Below are 12752 nucleotides of genomic sequence, written 5' to 3' on the forward strand. Positions count from 1 at the left end.
CACAAGACTTGGATAGCTTAAAACATGAGCCTAATGGTTTAAAATTTAGGCAACAATTTAGAACTTTTTTATGCTTTTAAGCTTAAATTATAAACCTTGTATCTTTAAACCCCTAGGTTTGAAATTTAAATCAAAAGGCTTGAAATTTGAACCACTTGCCTTAAAATTTAAACCCCTAATCTTAAATGGCATCCAAATTTAATCCTCAAAGTTTAAGTTATAATCATTTAGGCTTATATCATAAACATTGTCTTTTTAACCATTATGTTTAAAATTTAAACCAACACCCTTTAAATTTAAAACATATTATTTTGTTGGTTAAAAATTTAGACCCCAAGTTGTGATTGGCAAAAAAAAAAATTATATATTTTGTTATATGTGTTCACTGTGCGCCGCGGCCCATATATTTTCGAGCCGCGGCGCACAGCTACATAAAATTGCTTTATTTTTAACCCACCGGCGCACTGCGGCTCTAGCCTTCCTTTTTATGCGCGCCGCGGCGCGATGATTAGATCAAAAACCCGCGGCACATTCTTCCCATGCCCAAAGTGTGTTGTATTATAACCCCTTACGTATTTGTATTATTATTATATTTTCATTGTTTTCACAAACCCAAGTTCAGTGTTTTCCCAAATCATTCTTAGCTCTAAACTCATTATCTTCTTCTCCATTTTCAACATTTCATTTATAGCTTTGGTTTGACCCTCCCTTTATGAGGACAACCATTCTTTTTTTTATCGTCCATATTCGAAGCTATTAGAGGATTTTTGAGCTGAAGTTGAGCTTCTAACAAGGTATTTTCAATGTTTTCTTGCAAATTTATTCTGTGTTTTTTTTTTGAATCTTAACTGAAAATTAAAATTTAACAATGTTAATAGATGCAAGTAACTGTAAAATATATTCTGTTTTTTTTCGTTGTATATATATATATATGTATTCATTGTTTCACTTAACTTATCCATGCATCCAATAATGATTATTTTAATGCTTTGATTTTAGTTCATTATCATGCATTGTATCTGTTTGACAAAATACTTCAACTGAAATTCAATTGTATAGTATTAAGAATAAGGATTTTATTACTCTTTTGTTGAATTGATTTTCATGCCTTGTAAGTGTTTGACAAAATGTCTTAACTAAATTGCAGTTTGTATAATCCTGAGAATATGCGATTTTGATTCAATATTATTATATTTATAGGACATTAAATTCCATGATTAAATGTATGAAAATGTCTTCAATATTATGTGTTTTGTTTGTTCTTTTTTATATATATATATATATTTTAAAGCTGGAAGTGTTATTTTAATAACATGTTGTTTATATCTTTTGCTTGTTTTTTATGTAAGATATGGCAAAGAAAGCTCGTATCACGAAGAAGAATAGGAAATTAGGTTATTATCATAAAAAATTGAATGTTTTCAAGGTAATTTTACATTGTTTATATATGTTTCGTTTTTCGCTTTAAAAAATAAAAGAAGATAATATTTTCGATTTAATTATTTGTTTTCTATTTTTTTTATTTTTATGTGCAGAATTTAAATCCAAATAAGCTGATTTTTGCTAAGAATCAAATGAAAGTTAATTTTCAAGATCATCAACTCAATTTCCGTTGTATCGAGAATTCTCTAACCGATGCTCAATTTGAAAAGTTAAAGGATTCATGCTTGGGATTTCTCTTAGATATTAATAGTAACCTAAAACTTTGTTCCATGATTGTTCATTCTCTAATTCTTCATGAGGAGGGTAGCTCTAGTAGACAAGACATCCGAATGAACTTTGGAGGGAAAAGAGCAAAGTTTGGAATTGAAGAATTTGCTCTAATAACTGGTCTAAATTGTTCCCAACTTCCTACTGATGTTGATCATAGTGTTCAACCCAATAGATTAATAGAAAAGTACTTCTCTGGGAAATCATCAATCTCAAGAAATGACTTGAAAAACCTTCTCATGTCTTCAAAAATAGATGACGAAGATGCCGTTAAGATAGCTAAAGTACATATTGTGCAAAATATTTTAGAAAGTAAAAGAGGTGACAGGTTTGTTGATGACTTTGTTTTGAAATTGGTTGATGATGAACAAAAGTTTGAGAATTATCCATGGGGTCGTCGTTCGTTCAATGAAACTATTGGGAGTATTTCAAGTGTTTTGGATTTGCAAAAAAACAATTATGAGTTGTGCGGCTTCCCTGTGGCTTTCCAAGTGTGGGGTTATGAGGTTATTCCATCATTGGGATCTTTGTTTGGCGCTCGTGTAAGTTCAAAAATCCCTAGAATCTTAAATTGGAAGTCAACTAAAGTGAACAATCTCCGATCAATTTGGTCTAAAGTTTTCCAAAAATCAAAAGTACGTATTCATATATATATTTATATTTTTAGTATTGTTCTTCAATTAATTTCAATTGTTGTACTGTTAACAATTTTGTTTTGTTCATTGATTTTCTTATTTTTATGTATATAGGTTGATTATGTTTGTTTGTCTCTATCTAGTGCGGAAAAAGAGTCATTACACCTTAATGGTATGTTTACTGACACAGTAATTCTTGAAAGAGGAATATACATGGATGCAAACAATCCCCCCTCAATGATGAGTAACAAGACAAAAAGTAGCTCAATTGATGAAGAAATTATTTCAATATTGAAGGTATATTTATATTATCTACTATTTTTTCATAATTTAATAATGTATGTTCTTTTTTTTTTTCATTTTTGTTTAGGACTTGCGGTTTATATTTTAGTATATTTTGTTTTTTTTTTCTTTCTAATTTGTTCTATCACCTATGATTTTTTTCCTAGGAGCTCAAAGAGGACATCATTGAAATAAAAAAAGATATTGTTGAAATTAAAAGTGGAATTGGTCAGATTAATATATGCATGGCACAAATTGATGAGAGAACGAAAGATACAGATGCCATGAAGAAACAAATAGAAGATTATGAACAACTAATTAAGAAATTTGTGAAACAAAATGATTTAAAGAAATGCATACATGAAGAAGGAGAACAAGTGAAAGAGAGAAGCAAAAAACGTTTGAAATATGTGCAAGATTCCAAAGTTTCAGAGAAAACTAGAAAGTTATCTGCTCAAGAGGATTTGCAAGCATGCATAAATGATTTGTTAAGTGGTGAAATACTTCTAAGTAGTCCTGAATGTGTTCCTCAACCAAAGGTACAAATTTAAAATATTATCTATTTTTCAATAAAGTTTTGTGTTAATTTTCATTTAATTATCATGTTCTTAACTTTCATCTTTTATTATTTGTAGGAATGCATGAATTTTGCAAGAAATGCCCCTATTGAACAAAGAGAAAATTATAATAAGAGGAGCATACATGGCAAGCAACCACCAAATATTTCTAAAATTTTAGAGAAAATAAAAAAACCTTCTACACTGTTGAGATCAACTGGCGAGATTGTTCCTAACAATCCAAAATGCATTCCTCCTTCTCTGTCAATTGTAAAAAGTGTCCCACAAGTATAAACTTTGAATTTGATGATACTTGCATAAACATGTATTAATTATTTTTTTTTAATTGTAGTTGCTGATTTTTTTGATATGTAGGTTGTCAATGAAAAATTCTATCAAAAGAAAGAAAATATTGCAAAGAACTATAGAGGAACAGAAGAACAAAAAGAAGTGAAGCAAATGAAAAGTGATCATGATGATTCAAGTGCAATCATGGCTTCCCCACCATCCATGACAACTATTGTGGAACCAAGTGAATTGCTTTGTTCTTCTGTGAACTCTACAGAAGCAAAGAATACTTGTCATTTCTTAGGCAGATTTCCATTTGAGAGTGAATATGAAGTTATGCCTGTTCCAGAAGCAATTTCGTTCTTCTTGGAGTGGTACACTCATGGTATGAATAAGAAAAGGTAAATGAATTGTCTTTGTGTTTTCTTTTCAATTTTTTTTATTATTTTATATATATATATATCTTTTTATAAATGTTTGTTGATTTTGTAGAAGTAAATCATCTCCATATGCTGCATTTCATGCCAAATTAAAATCACCTTTATCATTGGGAGGAATAGAAATTGACAACAAAAAGTGGTTCTTCGATTTGTGTGATGCAGAAGGTCTCATCAACAACGATGTAAGATTTTATACTATCTAGCATTTATTATTATATTGTGCATACTTTAGATTGTTTTCATTTTCAATTTTGTTATGTTATAATTGGATTATATATTTTACGTTTTTTTTTATATATATTTTTTGCAGCATATTGATATATCTTTTTACTATTTGCGAAAGAAGGCATTGTCTCATACTTGTTATCCTTCATTTCGAAAATGTACTACAACAAGTTGTGTTTTTGATCACTACATGACCCTAATTAGTTGTGATGAAGCTTATTTAAGGAAGATAATTTCAGATGTAAAAAAAAATGATCAACATAAAAGGATAAAGCATCCATGTCCCAAAATGAAGGCTATTATTGATTTCATTCTGGGAAAAATATTGAAATTTGGAAAGTCATGGTTTGAAGTTGACTTTGTTTTCATGCCATTTCTTATTCCACAAGGAAGGGGGATTTATTTAGATCATTGGAGCTTAGGAGTTTTACATATAGATAAAAAGATTATCTATGTCTATGACTCATTTAATAGTCCCAATAACGAAGATGTTGAAACACGCGTGAAGAAATATTGCAGAATTCTTCCATTCATTTTGGATTATTTGGGCTTCCATGAAAAACGTAAACATTATGCACCTATGTGTGAGGATTTTAGGTTCTCATGGGTTGAAACTCCTTTTCAGAATAACACGTGAGTTTGTTAAGATTCAATTACTTTGTATGCTGAGTTTTTCTTTTCTCCTCAATTTTTTCTGTTGAATTTTGTTTTTACCAATTTGTAGGTTTGATTGTGGTATTTACGTGATAAAAATGGCTGAGTTGTTAATGATGGGGATGTCTCCATTCAAAATTGGTCCAAACAATATTGTTGATATGAGAAGGAAGATGGCCTTAGAATTTTGGGATCATGGGTACAAGAGGAAGCACGGTCATGAAACTCCATCAGAGAACTTGTGTCATGTATGATCACAACAACAAAATATGATTCTCAATACTTTTTGTTTTAAGAATGTTTTTATTGCTCACTGACCCTCTAAATCAAGAGTTGTGGAACTCTGAGTTTTTGTGCTTGATATCATAAACTTACCATATGAGTTTAGCAATGAGAATTACTTCCCAAGTGGTACTAATCTTTACCATATGAGTTTTAATTCAAGTCTCTTTAAACCATAATGTTTTAAATTTAAACTACTAAGTTTTATATTTAAACCCCTAACCTTTAAATGTAAACCGTTTGTCTAAAAATTTAAATAGCAATTCTTTTTCTTGAACAAGAAACATTGTAAACACCTAACCTTTAAATTTAAACCACTTTCCAATAATTTTAAACAACAATCCAGATGGCATCAAACTTTGAACCACAAGACTAAATAGCATCAAATTTTGAACCACAATGCTAAATGGCATCAAGTTTTGAAAAATAAAATATAAATTTTTATCTGTTAAGCTCTACTTATAAATCAAGTCTCTTTAAACCACAATGTTTTAAATTTTGAACCACAATGCTAAATGGATTCAAATTATGATTCATAATTTATAAAGTTATATCCATTAAGATATATTTATAATCGAAGTATCTTTAAACCACAATGTTTTAAATTTAATCCAATAAGCTTTAAGTTTAAACCCCTAAACTTTAAAATTAAACCTCTTATTTAAAAATTTAAACCCCAGACCATATGGCATCAAATTTTGAACCACATGGCTAAATGGAATCAAATTTTGAACTATAATTTATAAATTTTTATCCATTAAGCTATATTTATATTCCAAGTCTCTTTAAACCACTAAGCTTTAAATTTTAAACACTAAACTTTAAAATTAAACCTCTTTAATCGCGTTTTTAAAAAATTTATCTATTAAGCTCTATTTATAATCCAAGTCTATTTAAACCACTAAGCTTTAATTTTAAACCGTTTTGCTTTAAAGTTAAACCACTTACCTAAGAATGTAAACCACAAACCAAATGGCATCAAATATTGAACAACTAGGCTAAATGGTATATAATTTTGAACTCAAAATTAAAATTTTTATCCATTAAGCTATTTTTATAATCCAAGTGTCTTTAAACAACTAAGTTTTAAATTTAAACCGTTAAGCTTTAAATTTAAAGCACTTGCCTAAGAATTTAAACCACTAAGCTTTAAATGTAAACCACTTTCATAAAACTTTAAAACACAATGCAAATGGCTTCAAATTTTGAACCACATGGCTAAATAGAATCAAATTTTGAACCACAAGGCTAAATGGTATCAAATTTTTATCCATTAAGCTCTATTTATAATCCAACTCTATTTAACCAACTATGTTTTAAATTTAAACCCCTAAGCTTAAAATTTAAACCCCTATGTTTTAAATTTAAACCACTAAGGTTTAAATTTAAACCTCTTGCCTACAACTTTAAACCACAATAAAAAAGGCATCAAATTTTGAACCACATGGCTAAATGGAATCAAATTTTGAACCACAACTCTAAATGGAATCAAATTTTGAACCCCTAAGCTAAATGACATCAAATTTTGAACCCCAACGATAAATATTATAAAATTTTGATCCAAAATTTATGTATTTTTATCCATTCAGCTCTATTTATAATCCAAGTCTCTTTTACCCTCAATGTTTTAAATTTAAACCACTAAGCTTTAAATTTAAACCACTTGCCCTAAACTTTAAACCCCAAGGCTAAATGGTATCAAATTTTTATCTATTAAGCTCTACTTATAATAAAACTCTATTAAACCAATTATTTTTAAATTTAAACCTAATTTCCTTATTCGTCAAAAAATTTAGACCAGAAGTTGTTAGTGGCAAAAAAAAAAAAAAATTATATATTTTATTTTTAGGTGTGACTGTGCGCCGCGGCCCATATAAATTAGAGCCGCGGCGCCCAGTGACAAATAATTGCTATTTTTTGTTTCATTCTGAGCGCCGCGGCTCTAATGTCTAAAGGTTCTGTGCGCCGCGGCGGGGAAAATGGCCCTTGCCTAAAGGGTTTATAATCCAAGTATCTTTAAACAACAAAGTTTTATATTTAAATTGTTAAGCTTTAAATTTAAAGCACTTGCCTAAGAATTTAAACCACTAAGCTTTAAATTTAAACCACTTTCATAAAACTTTAAACCACAATGCAAATGGCTTCAAAATTTGAACCACATGGCTAAATGGAATCAAATTTTGAACCACAAGGCTAAATGGTATCAAATTTTTATCCATTAAGCTCTATTTATAATCCAACTCTATTTAACCAACTATGTTTTAAATTTAAACCCCTAAGCTTAAAATTTAAACCCCTATGTTTTAAATTTAAACCACTAAGGTTTAAATTTAAACCTCTTGCCTACAACTTTAAACCACAATAAAAAAGGCATCAAATTTTGAACCACGTGGCTAAATGGAATCAAATTTTGAACCACAACTCTAAATGGAATCAAATTTTGAACCCCTAAGCTAAATGACATCAAATTTTGAACCCCAACGATAAATATTATAAAATTTTGATCCAAAATTTATGTATTTTTATCCATTCAGCTCTATTTATAATCCAAGTCTCTTTTACCCTCAATGTTTTAAATTTAAACCACTAAGCTTTAAATTTAAACCACTTGCCCTAAACTTTAAACCTCAAGGCTAAATGGTATCAAATTTTTATCTATTAAGCTCTACTTATAATAAAACTCTATTAAACCAATTATTTTTAAATTTAAACCTAATTTCCTTATTCGTCAAAAATTTTAGACCAGAAGTTGTTAGTGGCAAAAAAAAAAAAATTATATATTTTATTTTTAGGTGTGACTGTGCACCGCGGCCCATATAAATTAGAGCCGCGGCGCCCAGTGACAAATAATTGCTATTTTTTGTTTCATTCTGAGCGCCGCGGCTCTAATGTCTAAAGGTTCTGTGCGCCGCGGCGGGGAAAATGGCCCTTGCCTAAAGGGTTTATAATCCAAATATCTTTAAACAACAAAGTTTTATATTTAAATTGTTAAGCTTTAAATTTAAAGCACTTGCCTAAGAATTTAAACCACTAAGCTTTAAATTTAAACCACTTTCATAAAACTTTAAACCACAATGCAAATGGCTTCAAATTTTGAACCACATGGCTAAATGGAATCAAATTTTGAACCACAAGGCTAAATGGTATCAAATTTTTATCCATTAAGCTCTATTTATAATCCAACTCTATTTAACCAACTATGTTTTAAATTTAAACCTCTTGCCTACAACTTTAAACCACAATAAAAAAGGCATCAAATTTTGAACCACGTAGCTAAATGGAATCAAATTTTGAACCACAACTCTAATGGAATCAAATTTTGAACCACAACTCTAAATGGAATCAAATTTTGAACCCCTAAGCTAAATGACATCAAATTTTGAACCCCGACGATAAATATTATAAAATTTTGATCCAAAATTTATGTATTTTTATCCATTCAGCTCTATTTATAATCCAAGTCTCTTTTACCCTCAATGTTTTAAATTTAAACCACTAAGCTTTAAATTTAAACCACTTGCCCTAAACTTTAAACCCCAAGGCTAAATGGTATCAAATTTTTATCTATTAAGCTCTACTTATAATAAAACTCTATTAAACCAATTATTTTTAAATTTAAACCTAATTTCCTTATTCGTCAAAAATTTTAGACCAGAAGTTGTTAGTGGCAAAAAAAAAAAAAAAAAAAATTATATATTTTATTTTTAGGTGTGACTGTGCGCCGCGGCCCATATAAATTAGAGCTGCGGCGCCCAGTGACAAATAATTGCTATTTTTTGTTTCATTCTGAGCGCCGCGGCTCTAATGTCTAAAGGTTCTGTGCGCCGCGGCGGGGAAAATGGCCCTTGCCTAAAGGGTTTATAATCCAAGTATCTTTAAACAACAAAGTTTTATATTTAAATTGCTAAGCTTTAAATTTAAAGCACTTGCCTAAGAATTTAAACTATAAGCTTTAAATTTAAACCACTTTCATAAAAATTTAAACCACAATGCAAATGGCTTCAAATTTTGAACCACATGGCTAAATGGAATCAAATTTTGAACCACAAGGCTAAATGGTATCAAATTTTTATCCATTAAGCTCTATTTATAATCCAACTCTATTTAACCAACTATGTTTTAAATTTAAACCCCTAAACTTTAAATTTAAACCCCTATGTTTTAAATTTAAACACCTTGCCTAGAAATTTAAACCGCAAGCCTTAAATAAATAAGATTAACTGATAAATTTGTCATAATTTAAAGATGATAATCTATCATCTTTTATAACCTTTTTCTGTCAAATTCATCTCTCACTAATATCAATTCCTATTTTTCATAAATTAAATAGATAATAATATAATAAAAAACAAATGTACTTTAATAAATGTATAAACATTCTTATCCACAAGTCCACAACGCAACAAATATGTATAACATTGCATTTTTGTAGTCTTTAGACTGCAACAGATAACAACAGTTCATGCTTTCATGCATAATGCACTGTACTCAAGGACAATAATCAATCTCAATGATCATGATATGTATGCAATTCACAACTCAATGTTATCCTTCTTTTAGAATTGGTTGGCTTTTACAATTCTTTCTATTATGCCCCAATATTCCGCAATTTCCACACTTGACTATTCGAACATGCTTAGGAAATTCTCCTGTTGATGGAATTCTTTTTTTCTTGGGACGTCCTTGTTTTACTTTGAATTTTGGAGCTTTCATGCTATCTCCTATAATTTCATCTGGGACACTCCAATCATCTTTATCTGGAAGAGGATTAATTGATCCTGCATATGTCTCTTTCAAAACAGAATTTTTATACCAATTTGAGCAAAATGTGTACTTGTCCAAGTACTTGCTTTCAATTGTTGCAATAGCATGTGCACATGAAATTCCCTCTAGTTGAAATTCATTACATGTGCACATATGTTGTTCCAAGTCGACAACAAACACTCGATCACCATATGTGACACTAGATTTCATTGCATCAATTGCATCTACCTGTGAAACAATACAATTATTAAGCAATAAATTTAAAATCCGAACAAAAAGAAAATAAATGTAACTTTAATAACATACCTTCATTCGAAATGCCACATCAAGTTTGATCTCCATTTCATCATTTGCCCATTTTGTCACCTCAACAAATTGGTTGATTGCTGCTTCTTTTCTTGTTGAAAACCATCTTTGGAGCATCTCTCTTATAGCTTCTATTAACGACGTTATAGGCAATTCTCTTGCATGCACAATTGCTGCATTTATAGATTTGGCAATGTTTCTTGTAAGAATGTTATACCTTTTCGTTGGAAAGAATGGTCGAGCCCATTTTTCTGGTTTTGCTTCCAAAAGATAAGTGGTCATTTCAGGGCTAATTTTCTGTAATTCAGCCATGGCAGACTAATATTCTTGAGCTGAGTACGCTCTTGAAGCAGTTTCAAATATGGCATGCACATGTAATCCCCTAAACTTAGTCCTTAGATTTTGCTTCAAATGATAAAGACAAACTCCATGATATACACCAAGATACACTTGTTCAACTGCATTTTTGATGCTTTTATGCCTGTCAGATACTATGCACAAGTTTTCTCGATCTCCTATTGCTTCTTTTAGTCTTGTAAAGAACCATATCCATGCATTGTCATTTTTTGAATCCCCAATTCCAAAGTCGAGCGGAAAAATTTGATTGTTTCCATCTTTAACACAAGCTGCATACAGTGTACCTCCACATTTCGTCTTTAAAAATGTTCCATCTACCACTATAACCGGTCTACATTGCTTCCATCCATCTAATGAAGCCCCAAAAGCAATAAACATGTATTTAAACCTGTAAAATTTAAATAAAAAAACAACCAATTCCTAGAGATGTAAGATATGGATTGTAATCAGTAAAGCCTTTAATATAGGAATGCAAATTATAAATATTATTAATCCCTGTTTTCTTCATCTTTACATACTCTTGTGATAGTTCCTGGGTTGGCCAACTGTAGCATATACAAATATGAAGGCAACAATGCATAACTTTCCTCATTTGACCCTCTAACATCATTAGCTGCAAGTGTTTTTGCTCTCCAGGCTTTATTGTATGTTACACCTACCCCATGTTCATCTCTCATGTCTCTTATTATTTGCCTTGGTCGATAGGTTGATCCTGGGTCACGAAACTTCTCTTTGAAGTAACTACTGATGACTTTTGCACTTGCTTGTCTATTTTCAAATTTTTTGTGATTTAAGGAGCATGTGTGGTGTTTATGGTATTTGATAACTCGAAAGTAGTCTGATACTTTTGAGCTTCTTGCACGTACATACCAGCCACAATTCTCATCTATGCATTTTGCCCAAAATGCTTCTGAACATGATTTTTGAATTCTGTACTGAAAGTGTTTCTTGATGGCTATTTTCGCAAGTGTATGTTTTAGATCAGTCTTATTCTTGAAAACATAATTGAGTCTTATGTCTTCAATCTCCATATTCGGCAACACATGCAGAGGTGATTGAGCTTCTTGCCCGTGTTCTGTAAATTTGTTGGATTCTTGTGTTGAGGCACTCTTCATCTTGCTAGTGCTTGCAGTATTCGTATTGAGGTCTGTGAGAGTCAAACTGTGACTTGTTGCATTGCTTGCTAAAGCAGATGGAATGCTAGCTTCTCTTGGCAAAGAAATGGTTTGATTTCTCTGTTCTACTTCAACGATGAGAGGACATTTTTTCAACTCTTCCACAGTCTTGTTCAAGTTTAGATAAACTTGTAAATTCTCATCACTTTCTATCTTCATTCCTTTGCTTGTATCCATATTTGCATCAAAAATCAAGTTTGTTGAAATCAATCTTTCATTCAATCTGAGCTCTTTGTATATCTTGTTTACCAATTCCACATACTTGATATCCTTTTCCACCATCAATATTTTCACTTCATGATCAATGTATTTGTTGTTTGCATTCCATCTTCCGTTAAAAACTACAAATAACATTATCTTATCCATTTCCTGCAATAAAAAATAACACAACCATGAGAGCTTATTGCTTTATCTTGGATAGAAATTAAAAAAAAAAAATCAATTCAATATACTTTTTGCCTTAACTTCACTCATCTCAAGGCAAACACAATTTTTGCAAAACTAAGTGTCAATAATATTTGTGACTCAATAAGAAGAATCAAAGTAATGCAAAAGATGTTTTATCGTGAAGATGAAGATAATAATGTTATTTTACAACAAAATTTAAACCTCAAACATTCAATGGCTAAAAATTTAAACTAATACTTTCATAATTTACAACATTGTTCTTAAAATTAGGATTCAATGTGCTGAACAACAAAGGCATATTTTTGAGGATGCTGGAAATAATTTTGGCAAGAGAAATGGATCTCAAAAAGAAAATGACAGAAATAAGACAAGTTGAAGAAGTGCTAAAGCAAAGGCTGGTCTCATCAGAAGAGCAAGTATACTGCATGGGAGATGAAACAAAAGATGTTCGGGAAAAATTGTTTGTGGTGGATAATATGGCTGTGGTTTCAGTGGGAACTTCAAAAGAGCTGTTGGGTCAATTGCAGACACTCCAGGTAAGTTTAAAAAGTTCAGCTACTCGGCTGAGATCAAAGCTGGAAAGCAGCAATGCAAAATTTAATGACTTGCTTGCTACATAGACAAACAAACTAAAATCCAATTTGAGAGATGCTGAAGATAAAATAATTC

At 30.6% G+C, this 12752-nt stretch overlaps 3 protein-coding genes across 3 annotated transcripts; 1 reads left to right on the forward strand and 2 right to left on the reverse strand.

Annotated features, from left to right (window-relative positions):
* Positions 1 to 1351: 1351 nt before the first annotated feature.
* LOC133779067 (uncharacterized) lies at positions 1352 to 5045 on the forward strand. The gene is made up of 9 exons (XM_062219068.1): positions 1352 to 1426; positions 1536 to 2345; positions 2460 to 2642; positions 2795 to 3166; positions 3263 to 3472; positions 3560 to 3873; positions 3965 to 4094; positions 4223 to 4770; positions 4862 to 5045. Exons 1-9 carry the CDS (start codon positions 1352 to 1354, stop codon positions 5043 to 5045), a joined length of 2826 nt encoding a protein of 941 aa, XP_062075052.1.
* A 4408-nt stretch (positions 5046 to 9453) lies between these two features.
* Positions 9454 to 10455, reverse strand: LOC133779068 (uncharacterized). The gene is made up of 3 exons (XM_062219069.1): positions 10144 to 10455; positions 9766 to 10065; positions 9454 to 9513 (listed from the first exon to the last, which is right to left on the reverse strand). The coding sequence occupies exons 1-3, from the start codon at positions 10453 to 10455 to the stop codon at positions 9454 to 9456; spliced, it is 672 nt and encodes a 223-aa protein (XP_062075053.1).
* Positions 10456 to 10461: 6 nt separating this feature from the next.
* On the reverse strand, positions 10462 to 12041 carry LOC133779069 (uncharacterized). The gene is made up of 2 exons (XM_062219070.1): positions 11047 to 12041; positions 10462 to 10888 (listed from the first exon to the last, which is right to left on the reverse strand). Exons 1-2 carry the CDS (start codon positions 12039 to 12041, stop codon positions 10462 to 10464), a joined length of 1422 nt encoding a protein of 473 aa, XP_062075054.1.
* Between the last annotated feature and the right edge of the window lie 711 nt (positions 12042 to 12752).

This window comes from Humulus lupulus, chromosome 5 (assembly GCF_963169125.1).
Source record: "Humulus lupulus chromosome 5, drHumLupu1.1, whole genome shotgun sequence".
NCBI lineage: Eukaryota > Viridiplantae > Streptophyta > Magnoliopsida > Rosales > Cannabaceae > Humulus > Humulus lupulus.

Excerpts from the sequence above, each read along its gene's own strand:
- LOC133779067 (XM_062219068.1), top strand. The coding sequence starts at position 1,352 with ATGGCAAAGAAAGCTCGTATCACGAAGAAGAATAGGAAATTAGGTTAT. Across the intron at positions 1,427-1,535 it reads AAAAATTGAATGTTTTCAAG|AATTTAAATCCAAATAAGCT; the intron begins GTAATTTTACAT and ends TTTTATGTGCAG. Across the intron at positions 4,771-4,861 it reads ACTCCTTTTCAGAATAACAC|GTTTGATTGTGGTATTTACG; the intron begins GTGAGTTTGTTA and ends ACCAATTTGTAG.
- LOC133779068 (XM_062219069.1), bottom strand. The coding sequence starts at position 10,455 with ATGGCTGAATTACAGAAAATTAGCCCTGAAATGACCACTTATCTTTTG. Across the intron at positions 10,066-10,143 it reads ATGTGGCATTTCGAATGAAG|GTAGATGCAATTGATGCAAT; the intron begins GTATGTTATTAA and ends ATTGTTTCACAG. Across the intron at positions 9,514-9,765 it reads TGAAAGCTCCAAAATTCAAA|TCTAAAGACTACAAAAATGC; the intron begins GTAAAACAAGGA and ends TATCTGTTGCAG.
- LOC133779069 (XM_062219070.1), bottom strand. The coding sequence starts at position 12,041 with ATGGATAAGATAATGTTATTTGTAGTTTTTAACGGAAGATGGAATGCA. Across the intron at positions 10,889-11,046 it reads TCATATTTGTATATGCTACA|GTTTAAATACATGTTTATTG; the intron begins GTTGGCCAACCC and ends TAAATTTTACAG.